Below are 12,927 nucleotides of genomic sequence, written 5' to 3' on the forward strand. Positions count from 1 at the left end.
GGTGAGACCTGACGTAAATTGGGGGGCTGCTTTGTTGAGCACCTCTGCTCCATCCGCTAAAAGCGAATTTCTCAGTGGCCAGCCATTTTAATTCCTGTTCCAACATGTTGGGTCATGGCCTCTTCTTTTGCCACAATGAGGCCACTCAGGATGGAGGAGCAACACTTCATATTCCGTTTAGGTAGCCTCCAAACTGATGGCATGAACATCAATTTCTTCTTCTGATAATTTTTCCCTCCCCCTTCTCTCTTCTATTTTCCATTCAGGCCTCTTATCTTTTCTCCTCACCTGCATATCATCTCCCCTGGTGCCCCTCCTTCTTCCCTTTTTCCCTTTTTCCCATTGCGCACTTTCCTCTCTTATCAGATTCTTTCTTCTCTAGCCCTTTACCTTTCCCACCCACCTGGCTTGACCTATCAACTTTTAGTTCATCCTCCTTCCCCTCTCCCCACCTTTTTATTCTGGTGTCTTCCCCCTTTCCAGTTCTGAAGAAGGGTCTCGGCCTGAAATGCTGACTGTGTGTTCATTTCTATTGATGCTGCCTGACCTGTTGAGTTCTTCCAGCATTTTGTGTGTGTTGCTCTGGATTTCTAGCATCTGGAGAATCTCTTGTGTTTCTGGTGATTTATTCATCTTTATGCACCTCAAGGCCACCAACACCTCCTTCTTCGGAACATTGATAAATTTCAGGGCATCATTATTCTCTTGCCTGAATTCCCTAGCTTCGATAAGAATCTCCACAGTAGATGCAGGTTAGAAATAGCCTTTTAAGACCTCGTTTGCCTCTCATAGTTCCACACTTCAACGACCACACTGTTTCTTAAGGGGACTTGTTTTTTCCCATTTCTATTAATTACTTATAGAGACTGTTAGGATTCTCCTTTATCTTAACTGCCAAGGATTTCTCATGTTCTCCCTTTTGTCTTCCTGATTTTCCTCGTAAATGTGTTCCTACGTCCCTTGTACTCCTCTCAAGATTTGTTCGTTACCAGCTGCCTACCTGACATCTGCTTCCTTATTTTTCCTGACTACAATCTCTGTGTAATTTAACACATACAAAATGCTGAAGGAACCCAGCAGTCAGGCAGCATCTATGGAAAGGAATAAACAGCCGACATTTGGGGCTGAGATTCTTCGTCAGGACTAGAAAAGAAGGGGGAAAAGCTGGAATAAGAGGGTGGGGGAGGGGAAGGAGTACAGACTAGAGGGTGATGGATGATGCTAGGTAAGGGGGAAGGTAGATGGATGGAGAAAGGAGAATGAAGTGGGAAGCTGGGAGGTGATAGGTGGAAAGGGTGAAGGGCTGAAGAAGAAGGCATCTGATAGGAGGGGAGAGTGGACTAAGAGAGAAAGGGAAGGAGAAGAGGCATCAGGAAGAGGTGATAGGCAGGGGAGGAGAAGAGAAGATTGGAGTGGAGCCAGAATGGTGAGTGTGGTGCGTGGCCAAGTGGTTGGGGAGTTGGACTGGCGATCTGAAGGTTGTGAGTTCGAGCCCCAACCGAGGCAGCGTGTTGCACCACACACTGCGCCTGTCCACCCAGCTGAAAAAGGGTACCGGCAAAATGCTGGGGGTTAACCTCGTGATAGACTGGTGTCCTATCGGGGGCGGGGGGGGAGTCTCATACTCTCAGTCGCTTCACGCCACGGAAACCGGCATAAGCACCAGCCTGATGAGCTTATAAGGCTTGGGACAGATTTTAACAGAATGGTGAATGGAAGAAGAGGACAGGGGGGAAAAATTACCATTAGTTAGAGAAATAGATTTTTATGCCATTAGGTTGGAGGGTACCCAAATGGAATATGAGGTGTTGCTCCTCCATTTTGAGGGTAGCCTCTTTGTGGCAGTAGAGATGGCCATGTACCAACATGTGGGAATGGGAATGGAGATTGGAATTAACATGGTTGGCCACTGCGCAATCCTGCTTGTTGCAGGTGGAGTGAAGGTACTCGACAAAGTGGTCACCCAATCTGCATCAGGTCTCACTGATGTAGAGGAGACCACATCGGGAACCGCGGGTACAGTAGATAAACCCAACAGACTGACAGGTGAAGTGTTCAGCGTTGTGACTGGAGGTGAGTGAGGAATTAAATGGGCAGGTGTCCCACTTCAGCCAGCAGGGATAAATCCAAGGAGGGACAAATTGTCCAGGGAATCAGGGATAGAGTAAGCCCTGCAGAAAACGGAGAGTGGGGAGGGATAGCAGCCATTGTTTTTTAATCTTGCCAGTCTTTCTCTTCACTCTAAAACAGTTAACAGTAAATTCTCCTTATCTCACTTTTAAAGATTTGTAGTATATTTATAATCAAATTATGTATGCACAATACAACTCTGAGATCCGTCCTCCTTGCTGGCAGCCACATTACAAAGAAACACCATGGAACCAGTTTAAGAAAACATCAAATGCCCAATGTACAAAAAAATGAACAAATTGCGCAAATGGCAAAATATGAGTGAATAGCTATACAAACATTTGCAGAATATGAAACAACAAACCAGTAGCATTCACTCAGTTTAGCTCAGTTTTGCACCGCTCCACTAAGCAACACAGGCCGCAGGGCCATTCTTTGCCAGAGTGCCTCAGTTCGCATCAGTTGCCCTGAACAAACTACTCAAAAACAGCACAAGAAAGAGTAACCAGAATCCAAGAACAGATGCAACATGAACCTCGAAGTCCCCCAAAACGAATCCACAGCTTCGCCAATCAATCCTGGCAATGTAGATCCCTAGACTCCTGGACTTCCTCGGACAGCGGCTAGTGAGGAGGAGAGGAAACACCTGCCTGTCCCTACTCTCGTCCTCATTGTCATCAACCTTGCTTAATGCCTCAATCAGGGAGAAGCAGTGAAGTCAATCATGTGCTGGTAGCTGTCTCCAGGCCACATAATCCTCGTCAAATGTCATTGAACTCCCTTGGAGTCAGCAAAGCACCTGATCACTCAATCAGCCCGAAAACACACCACCAAAATATTAAATCACAGATTTCAATTGCACACGGCTTAGTAGTGGAATCATATTTCAAAGAAGTGAAAGAAGTAGTTTCTTGAGCCATCAGCAGGATGTCACCTTTGGTTGCGTTGTTTGCTGCCACAATGCTTCATTTCCTATGAGGAGGTTCAGTGTTGCCCCTGTCATGTCGGGCCATCTATATATTGCTTTTGAAAACTTTCCTGGACACAGCTACAAATTCTACCCCATCTAATCCCTTAGCTTCTCACTTGCCCAATGACCTGTTAGAAGGCTCTTCCAGTCAACTTTTACAAGTTATTGTCTAATGCCATCAAAATTAGCCTTGCTGCAATTTAGGACTTCTATGTTATGGACTAGTCCTATTGTTCCAGAGTTTTTTTAAATATTAGAATTACGGTGTCTGGCCCCCAAAGTGCTTTCCCACTACATATCACCCACTTGCCCAGCTTCATTTCTTATGAGGAGGTTCGATGTTGCCCCTATCGTGTCAGATCCTCTACATTTTGCTTTTGAAAACTTTCCTGAACACAGTTAACAAATTCTACCCCATTGAATCCCTTAGCATTAAAGCAGTGGCAGTCAATATCAGGGATATTAGAAATCACCATTGTCACAACCCTAACAACAGGAATTCTGCGGATGCTGGAAATTCAAGCAACATACATCAAAGTTGCTGGTGAACGCAGCAGGCCAAGCAGCATCTATAGGAAGAGGCGCAGTCGACGTTTCAGGCCGAGACCCTTCGTCAGGACTAACTGAAGGAAGAGGGAGTAAGGGATTTGAAAGCTGGAGGGGGAGGGGGAGATGCAAAATGATATGAGAAGACAGGAGGGGGAGGGATAGAGCCGAGAGCTGGACAGGTGATAGGCAAAAGGGGATACGAGAGGATCATGGGACAGGAGGTCCGGGAAGAAAGACAAGGGGGGGGTGACCCAGAGGATGGGCAAGAGGTATATTCAGAGGGACAGAGGGAGAAAAAGGAGAGTGAGAGAAAGAATGTGTGCATAAAAATGAGTAACAGATGGGGTACGAGGGGGAGGTGGGGCCTTAGCGGAAGTTAGAGAAGTCGATGTTCATGCCATCAGGTTGGAGGCTACCCAGATGGAATATAAGGTGTTGTTCCTCCAACTTGAGTGTGGCTTCATCTTTACAGTAGAGGAGGCCGTGGATAGACATGTCAGAATGGGAATGGGATGTGGAATTAAAATGTGTGGCCACTGGGAGATCCTGCTTTCTCTGGCGGACAGAGCGTAGATGTTCAGCAAAGCGGTCTCCCAGTCTTCTCCCGTCTTCAACCCTCCTCTTCTTCATGGACACCCCGCTCTGGTCTTCTGCCTGCTCTGGATCTCTTTATTGCTAACTGCCGACGGGACATCAACCGTCTCGACTTCACCGCACCTTGTCCCCATTTCAATCTCACTCCTTCGGAACGCTCTGCTCTCCACTCCCTCCGCACTAATCCTAACCTTATTATTAAACCCACTGATAAGGGGGGTGCTGTTGTAGTCTGGCGTACTGACCTCTACCTTGCCGAGGCGCAGCGACAACTCGCTGATACCTCCTCTTATTTACCCCTCGATCGTGACCCCACTAAGGAGCACCAGGCCATTGTCTCCCACACCATCACCGACTTTATTCGCTCAGGGGATCTCCCATCCACTGCTACCAACCTTATAGTTCCCACACCCCGCACTTCCCGTTTCTACCTCCTACCCAAGATCCACAAACCTGCCTGTCCTGGCCGACCTATTGTCTCAGCTTGCTCCTGCCCCACCGAACTCGTTTCTGCATACCTCGACACTGTTTTATCACCCCTTGTTCAATCCCTTCCAACCTATGTTCGTGACACTTCTCACGCTCTTAAACTTTTCGATGATTTTAAGTTCCCTGGCCCCCACCGCTTTATTTTCACCATGGATGTCCAGTCCTTATATACTTCCATCCCCCATCAGGAAGGTCTCAATTCCAGACCTAATCAGTTCCCCTCTACCACCACTCTGCTCCGTCTAGCGGAATTAGTCCTTACTCTTAATAATTTCTCCTTTTGCTCCTCCCATTTCCTCCAAACTAAAGGTGTAGCTATGGGCACCCGTATGGGTCCTAGCTACGCCTGCCTTTTTGTTGGGTTTGTGGAACAATCTATGTTCCGTGCCTATTCTGGTATCTGTCCCCCACTTTTCCTTCGCTACATCGACGACTGCATTGGCGCTGCTTCCTGCACGCATGCAGAACTCGTTGACTTTATTAACTTTGCCTCCAACTTTCACCCTGCCCTCAAGTTTACCTGGTCCATTTCCGACACCTGCCTCCCCTTTCTAGATCTTTCTGTCTCTGTCTCTGGAGACAGCTTATCCACTGATGTCTACTATAAGCCTACTGACTCTCACAGCTATCTGGACTATTCCTCTTCTCACCCTGTCTCTTGCAAAAATGCCATCCCCTTCTCGCAATTCCTCCGTCTCCGCCGCATCTGCTCTCAGGATGAGGCTTTTCATTCTAGGACGAGGGAGATGTCTTCATTTTTTAAAGAAAGGGGCTTCCCTTCCTCCACTATCAACTCTGCTCTTAAACGCATCTCCCCCATTTCACGTACATCTGCTCTCACTCCATCCTCCCACCACCCCACTAGGAATAGGGTTCCCCTGGTCCTCACCTACCACCCCACCAGCCTCCGGGTCCAACATATTATTCTCCGTAACTTCCGCCACCTCCAACGGGATCCCACCACTAAGCACATCTTTCCCTCCCCCCCTCTCTCTGCATTCTGCAGGGATCGCTCCCTACACAACTCCCTTGTCCATTCGTCCCCCCCATCCCTCCCCACTGATCTCCCTCCTGGCACTTATCCGTGTAAGTGGAACAAGTGCTGCACATGCCCTTACACTTCCTCCCTTACCACCATTCAGGGCCCCAAACAGTCCTTCCAGGTGAGGCATCACTTCACCTGTGAGTCGACTGGGGTGATATACTGCGTCCGGTGCTCCCGATGTGGCCTTTTATATATTGGTGAGACCCGACGCAGACTGGGAGACCGCTTTGCTGAACATCTACGCTCTGTCCGCCAGAGAAAGCAGGATCTCCCAGTGGCCACACATTTTAATTCCACATCCCATTCCCATTCTGACATGTCTATCCACGGCCTCCTCTACTGTAGAGATGAAGCCACACTCAGGTTGGAGGAACAACAGCTTATATTCCGTCTGGGTAGCCTCCAACCTGATGGCATGAACATCGACTTCTCTAACTTCCGCTAAGGCCCCACCTCCCCCTCGTACCCCATCTGTTACTCATTTTTATGCACACATTCTTTCTCTCACTCTCCTTTTTCTCCCTCTGTCCCTCTGAATATACCTCTTGCCCATCCTCTGGGTCACCCCCCCCCCCCCCGTCTTTCTTCCCGGACCTCCTGTCCCATGATCCTCTCGTATCCCCTTTTGCTTATCACCTGTCCAGCTCTCGGCTCTATCCCTCCCCCTCCTGTCTTCTCCTATCATTTTGCATCTCCCCCTCCCCCTCCAGCTTTCAAATCCCTTACTCCCTCTTCCTTCAGTTAGTCCTGACGAAGGGTCTCAGCCTGAAACGTCAACTGCGCCTCTTCCTATAGATGCTGCTTGGCCTGCTGCATTCACCAGCAACTTTGATGTATGTTGATTGTCACAACCCTGTTATCCGTACAACTATCTGTGGCCTCTCTACATATTTGCTCTTCCAATTCCTGCTAACTACTGGGGACCCTGTAGTACAATTCCATCAAAGTAATAAACCTATATCTCCTCACTGGATGAGTTATTTTGCCTACTGTCATGATGTTTTCCCTAATCAAAAAACCAACTCTTACCCCATTTTTATCTTGCCCGTAGCAACTATATCCTGCAACGTTGAGCTGCCATGCCCATCACTCAACTATGTTTCCATAATAGCAATAATATCATAATCCCATTTGCTGATTCATGCCCTGAGTTCATCTGTCTTACCTGCCCCTCATTGACAAGTTACGTCTGCCTCAAAGAAATCCCATTAGTTTTAGAATATGAACCACTCCCTTCTGCTCCTCGGCCAAGCATATTGCTGTTTTACAAGTGCATGGAACAATATACTAGAGGAACTCAGCAGGTCAGGTAGCGTCTATGGAGAGCAATAAACAAATGATCAGTTGGGTCAAGACCTTTCATCAAGACTCTGATGAAAGGTCTTAGTGTGAAATGTCGACTGTTTATTCCTCTCCATAGACGTTACTTGATCTGCAGGGTTCCTCCAGCACTTTTTGTGTATTGCTCTGGATTTCCAGCATCTGCAGAATCTGTTCTGTTTATACCATCCTGTAGTCTCATTTGTAGCTACAGAAAGTCAAGTCTGTGCCCCTAACTATTGAGTCTCCTGTCAAAACAGTCCTTCTTGACTCCATACTAGACTGCTATCTATCAGCATCAGTAGCTGTGCTGCTGCTCTCCTCTGAAAGACCAGACCCACTAACAATATCCAAAAGGAGATACTTGTGAGGGAAATGGCCACAGGAAAATTCTGCACACCTGGTCTGTCCCCTCTACCTTTCTAGGTGGTTACCTAGCTAACTACTGTCTGTACCTTTGGCATGATCCCCTCACTAAAGCCTATGTCTGTATCTTCCTTGAATCTAGTGTTCATGTTTATGGGTTTTATTCTTGATGCTTTGTCTATTCTTCACTTTTGCAGTCAAAGAAAACTATGCCTAGGCTTGCTGTATGCTTGCCAACAATACCAACTTTCATTTTTGCATCACATTTCAAAAAAGTAAACATATCAAGAACATATTTAAATAAGATCTGATGCAAGTTGTAGATAGAGTTTTTGGATCAGCGGAGGTAGATTTTTTAAAATATATTAAAGAGAAGATGCAAAATTCATGTAGTGATTTCGGAAGTTAAAGCCTTGGCAGCTGAAGATGGACCAATTGTTATTTCTTTAAACTGAGAAATTGCTTAAGTGACAGTAAATATAGATCAGTGGTTAAAGAAGTGGGTGCAGAGGTGCATCTTAAGGATGCAGACAGCATAGTTTTGAATAGTTTCAACTTTCCATGTTTCCATGACTTGACTTGGAATGCTGGTATTGAGTCCGTTGGTGTAGCCAAGTCAACGGATAATAAAGGAGTGAATGAGCAGCATATAAGCTAAAGCACAGATGAAACTGTACAATACTACAGGATATGGTACAGGCATTCTTAGTGATGATGTACATGAGGTGAAAATGGTGTCAAATTTGTGAATTTATGGTAGGAGTATGCGATGGAATTGGCAGCCAATTCCTATTAATTTTAGTCTTGATCTGTTTTTATTTTTAACTTCTTGCATTTTCATTATGTGTTGGATATATTCTTGATTTTGAGCTTATCTCTCTTTTTGAGTTATAGAGTACTGCAGCATAGAAACTGGTCCTTTGGCCTAGTTTGTCCATGTCTATCAAGCTGCCTATCTAAGCCAGTCCAGTTTCATTCAGATAGAAATTTAGATATTCATGGTTCAGAATCCATTTCTAAGAAATATTTCCTTTATAGAATTTTCAGTTTGTTGATTGCAGCAAGTAAATCAATCTTCATTGTACAGAACCTAAATTGTTCCTGCAGAATTTAGTGAGCAATTTATGTTTAATTTGCAGGATTGGTAAATCCAGCTTGAATGTTTCTTTTAATTTTAAACTATCAAGCAATGATGATGACAAAAAAAATGTAAGATATTTGTTTACATTAACCATGAATAGCATTTTTACACTCAGTGGTCACTTTATTAAGTGCTGTACCCCTCGTACCTAATAAAGTGGCCATCGTGTCAGTGTTCATGGTCTTCTGCTGCTGTAGCCTATTCACTTCAAGGTTGGATGTGTTGTATGTTCAGAGATGCTTATCTGTACACCACTGATGTAATGCATGGTTATTTGAGTTACTGTTACCTTCTTGTCAAGCTTGAACCAGTATGGCCATTGTCCTCTGACCTCTCTCAATAACAAAGCATTTTCACCCACAGAACCTGGATGATTTTTTTTCGTTTTTGGCACCATTCTCTGTAAACTTTAGAGACTGTTGTATGTGAGATACATAAGCCACCCTAGACACCAACAATTATTCCAAGGTCACGGTCACTTAGATCACATTTCTTCCCCATTCTGATGTTTGGTCTGAACAACAACTGAACCTCTTGACCATGTTTGCATACTTTTATGCATTGACTTGCTGCCACATGATTGGCTGATCAGATATTTGCATTAACGAGCAGGTGTACCTAATAAAATAGCCATTGAGTGTATAATATTGTTTTTTTCTTTCATTTATTTCTTACCTTTGATTACTGCTGTGTATGTTCAAAGGTCCACTGCTACTGCAGTTTTCTATTTATTCCAGAAACTGGAATCTAACTGGTGAATTGTGGAGTATAGTTCATGCAGCAGTCCACACAATGTTCTCATTTGATTGTTCTGTTCTGCCCTCTAATTCATCACCAATTTGAGTTGGCAAGGCTAGGTCAGAAAGTTGCCTTTGGCATTTAAGCAAGGTCTTTGTGATTATGCACTATACTAGAGCCATCGTTTAGCATTTTTATCAATGCAAACAAGTGTATAGTAAACTGGATAGAGAATGTGATGCAGATTCACTCAAGCACATTAACAGGATAATCATTCTGGGAGGAGATGTAATATTGTGGAGTTTCAATTTGCGTTTTTCTATTTAACAAGATCAAGCTGATAAAGAAAAATGAGTTTGGAGCAAGTGGAACTTCTATCTTTTATCTCTTTATAATAAACATACACAGGTAGTGTAGAAAGAGAAATACTTTAGTACTAGAAATATGACCCATTTTCCAGCCTTTGCTACCCAGTCAAATGAACCCTTAACATCTACACATATTCAATGTATTGATGCTCAGGGAAGCTTGTAGTATATATAGCAATATTCCATTGCTCATACACTATGTATACTACACAGGGTGTATTTGTTAGTTTCTAAGTAGTTATACACTGTTTTTACTATGAGCTTTTGAGATTGTCCCATGTTATTTCATGTAGGATCCTTACAGCCATCCAAAGGAAATACTTATTACTGGATTTGCACTCTGCTCTGAATTGATAGAACAATGTAAGTCACAATCATTGGTTGCTAAAATGGGGAGTGTAAGCTCAACGTGACTAATAAAAGTTTTAATTCTGTACTGGAGCATCATAAATTGAAATGACTGTAGCGTGAGTAGCCAGGTCTTGGAATTAAACACACACATACACACACACACACACACACATCCACTCCAGTGTACCCTCTGAGCTCTCTCTTTCTCTCTCTCTTTCACGCTCCCTCCCTGTCAGCCTTGAAAACCCACTCATGGCAGCTCAGGCATAACTGCGGATACGTACTTAGTAAAAATCTGAGGGATGGACAGTAGAACAATAATTCATTCGTTTGGCATCTGGCCCACCAAGGGATGTTTTCTGCGTTCCCTTTAAAACCCCTAGGAATCTGTTTTGAGCACCCTTGTTTAAATTCACAGCTCAAAACCCCTGGAACAAGATGAAAAATTGGTCATTGTTAAAATGTTGATGATTAAACCAATCTAAATTGTGAGCCTAAATTTTCCAACGATAAATAGCAGCCAGAAAGTTCTCCAATTACTAGCACACTTTGGAAGTTTATTTTTCACTCGAGCATTTTGGGGTTATAGACATTTTTCTTTTGAGAATCCTGAACAAATATTTTTTGGTGTCTCGCAATCAAAATTAATTTCAGTTAAGAAAAAAATTCTGGATTATGTTCTTTGCAACAAGTGTGTGTGTGTATATATATATATTCCTCTGTCTCTCAAGTTACAAAATACAAAGCTACTAGTGTTCCCAAAATTCCCTTCTTCTATGCCCGCAGAATACTCTCTTCAATGTACAAGAACTAATTTATCTGTATATGGAAGATATCAGCTGAGTCTTTGATAATATTCCACCCTCCATTTTATAATTTTACTCCCCTTAATCTCTTCTTTATAGTTGTTTTATTAGCAACAGAAATCTACTTACTGCTTAACTGGACAACGTTCATATGAAAGCTTATTAACAGTAGGAACATTGCATCACTATAATGGACAGATTACTAGATGGTGATGAGAAATCATAGGAAGCTTCATACTCCTGCCCACCTGCTAGGTTGCTGATGCCAGTTGTTCTTTTTCCTTTGCTCTAAATGGGATCAGCTGTTTCAAACTAAGATTGTGTTATTGGTCTTTCTGATTGTTAGGTTCATTGGTGGTTTATAATTAATTGTGTAATTGGAGTAGAATTTGGTGATTGGGCTTTTATACAGTGATCAGTGGTTCCATTTATTATTTGTGTGGTGCCATCGATGGAATAAGCTATAACTTTGCTTATAGTTGAATAACATTCAAAGGAATAAATTAATGTAGTCAAAGCTGATATTTGCATATTAATTCTGAAAACACATTATATTTATGTAGTAACAGGAAAACATTTCATCATCTTTAATATTTTTTTTAGAACATCTTTAAAATCTGACAATGCTTTTTCTCACTAGAATCCTTCGGTACCAATGCAAAAATTACAGGACATTCAAAGAGCCATGGAATTGCTCACAGCATGTCAAGGCCCTGCTAAGAATCTGGAGGAGGCAAGTCAACACAGATACCAGTTCTGGGACACACAGCCGGTACCCAAACTTAGTACGTTTAACACCTTTTCTGGTTGACTACAGTATTTATAGAAATCTTCTGTTGTTAAAGGGTGAACTTTCAGCTCAGTAATTCACAAAACTGAAGTATACATAATCAAGCCTCACAGAAAATGACAAAGTCTAAAACAAAGTATAGACAATTCAGGGAGCAGGAGTTCACGTGTTTGGGAGCTTCAACTTTCTTTTAAAACAAAAAGAAATTGGTGTCAGTAAAACTGGCCACAAAACTTGTAAAGGCTCAATTAGGCAATTAGGTTATTTGGGAAGAAAACCTGGTATCATTACTCAGTTTAGTCTATAGATAATTGACCTTGTATCAATGTAGTTGACCCTTTTACTTCTGAAAAGCCATTTAGTTACCATCACTTTTTCAGAAACTTAGCGACTAGAGGTGCTTGTGGCATCTTGCTTGGGGCAGTACCTATAGAAACCATAAGTAATCTAACAAGAATTGAATAGTTATGAATACTTTATAGTTTTTTTTGAAAATGTACTCAAAATACTAGCTTAATTAATGACACTATATTTCTCTTTAATTTTTAGTTTGATCGTCTTGTATCTTAAAATCAAACTTCGCCCCGTACTATGTTCTCAACAAAAATTACTACATTCAGCATGTTGAATCGGCTTTTTCAAGGAAAGTTCACTAATAATGCCACTACTTTGATCTCTTCGCATAATCTGTATTTTAAAGTTATCTAATTTCCCCTTAAAAGCGACAATAATTATTTCCTCAGTCATGCCTTTAACAACAAGCTTTTCTGTTTTAACAATCCTTTTGAATATCAAAACATGTCCTAAATTTTCTCCACCTTAGGTCTCAATTCAGTGACAAATTTAATTCATTGATGCTAATGAGATGAAATAGTCTGTTCTATTAAATCTACTGAAGTAGTTCACTGTTTCCAAAATGTTACTCTATCTCGTGTGTACCAGTGAAAACAGCCCAAGTATTTTATCTCCTTCCTCATAACTAAGGGGTGTAATCTCTGGGATTTTCCTGGTTATCTACATTGTAAAATCTACACTTTTTGGAATAAGTGTAACTTCAGTTTGTAATGACACAAGAAGTTCTGCGGATACTGGAAATCTTGAGGAACTCAGTAAGTCAGGCAGCATTTCAGGCCAAGACCCTTCGTCAGGACTGGAAAGGAAGGAATTAAAAACCAGTATAAGGAGGTGGGGGAGGGGAGGGAAAGGAATACAAGCTGGCATGTGATAGGTGAGACCCAGGTGAGGGGAAAGTGGGTGGGTGAGGAAGAGA

The 12,927-nt window shown here is 42.8% G+C and overlaps 1 protein-coding gene across 3 annotated transcripts in view; it reads left to right on the plus strand.

Annotated features, from left to right (window-relative positions):
* nmt2 (N-myristoyltransferase 2) overlaps positions 1-12,927 on the plus strand; it is a 78,858-nt gene that overhangs the window by 39,710 nt on the left and 26,221 nt on the right. For 2 of the 3 annotated variants that reach the window (XM_063044130.1, XM_063044129.1), the window contains exon 3: positions 11,508-11,652. In XM_063044130.1, the coding sequence (XP_062900200.1) occupies positions 11,508-11,652 (145 nt within the window). Of the gene's footprint in view, positions 1-10,003; positions 10,074-11,507; positions 11,653-12,927 lie in introns of all 3 variants that reach the window. The other variant, XM_063044132.1, reaches the window with a different exon arrangement.

Source organism: Mobula hypostoma, chromosome 3 (genome assembly GCF_963921235.1).
Source record: "Mobula hypostoma chromosome 3, sMobHyp1.1, whole genome shotgun sequence".
Classification (NCBI taxonomy): domain Eukaryota; kingdom Metazoa; phylum Chordata; class Chondrichthyes; order Myliobatiformes; family Myliobatidae; genus Mobula; species Mobula hypostoma.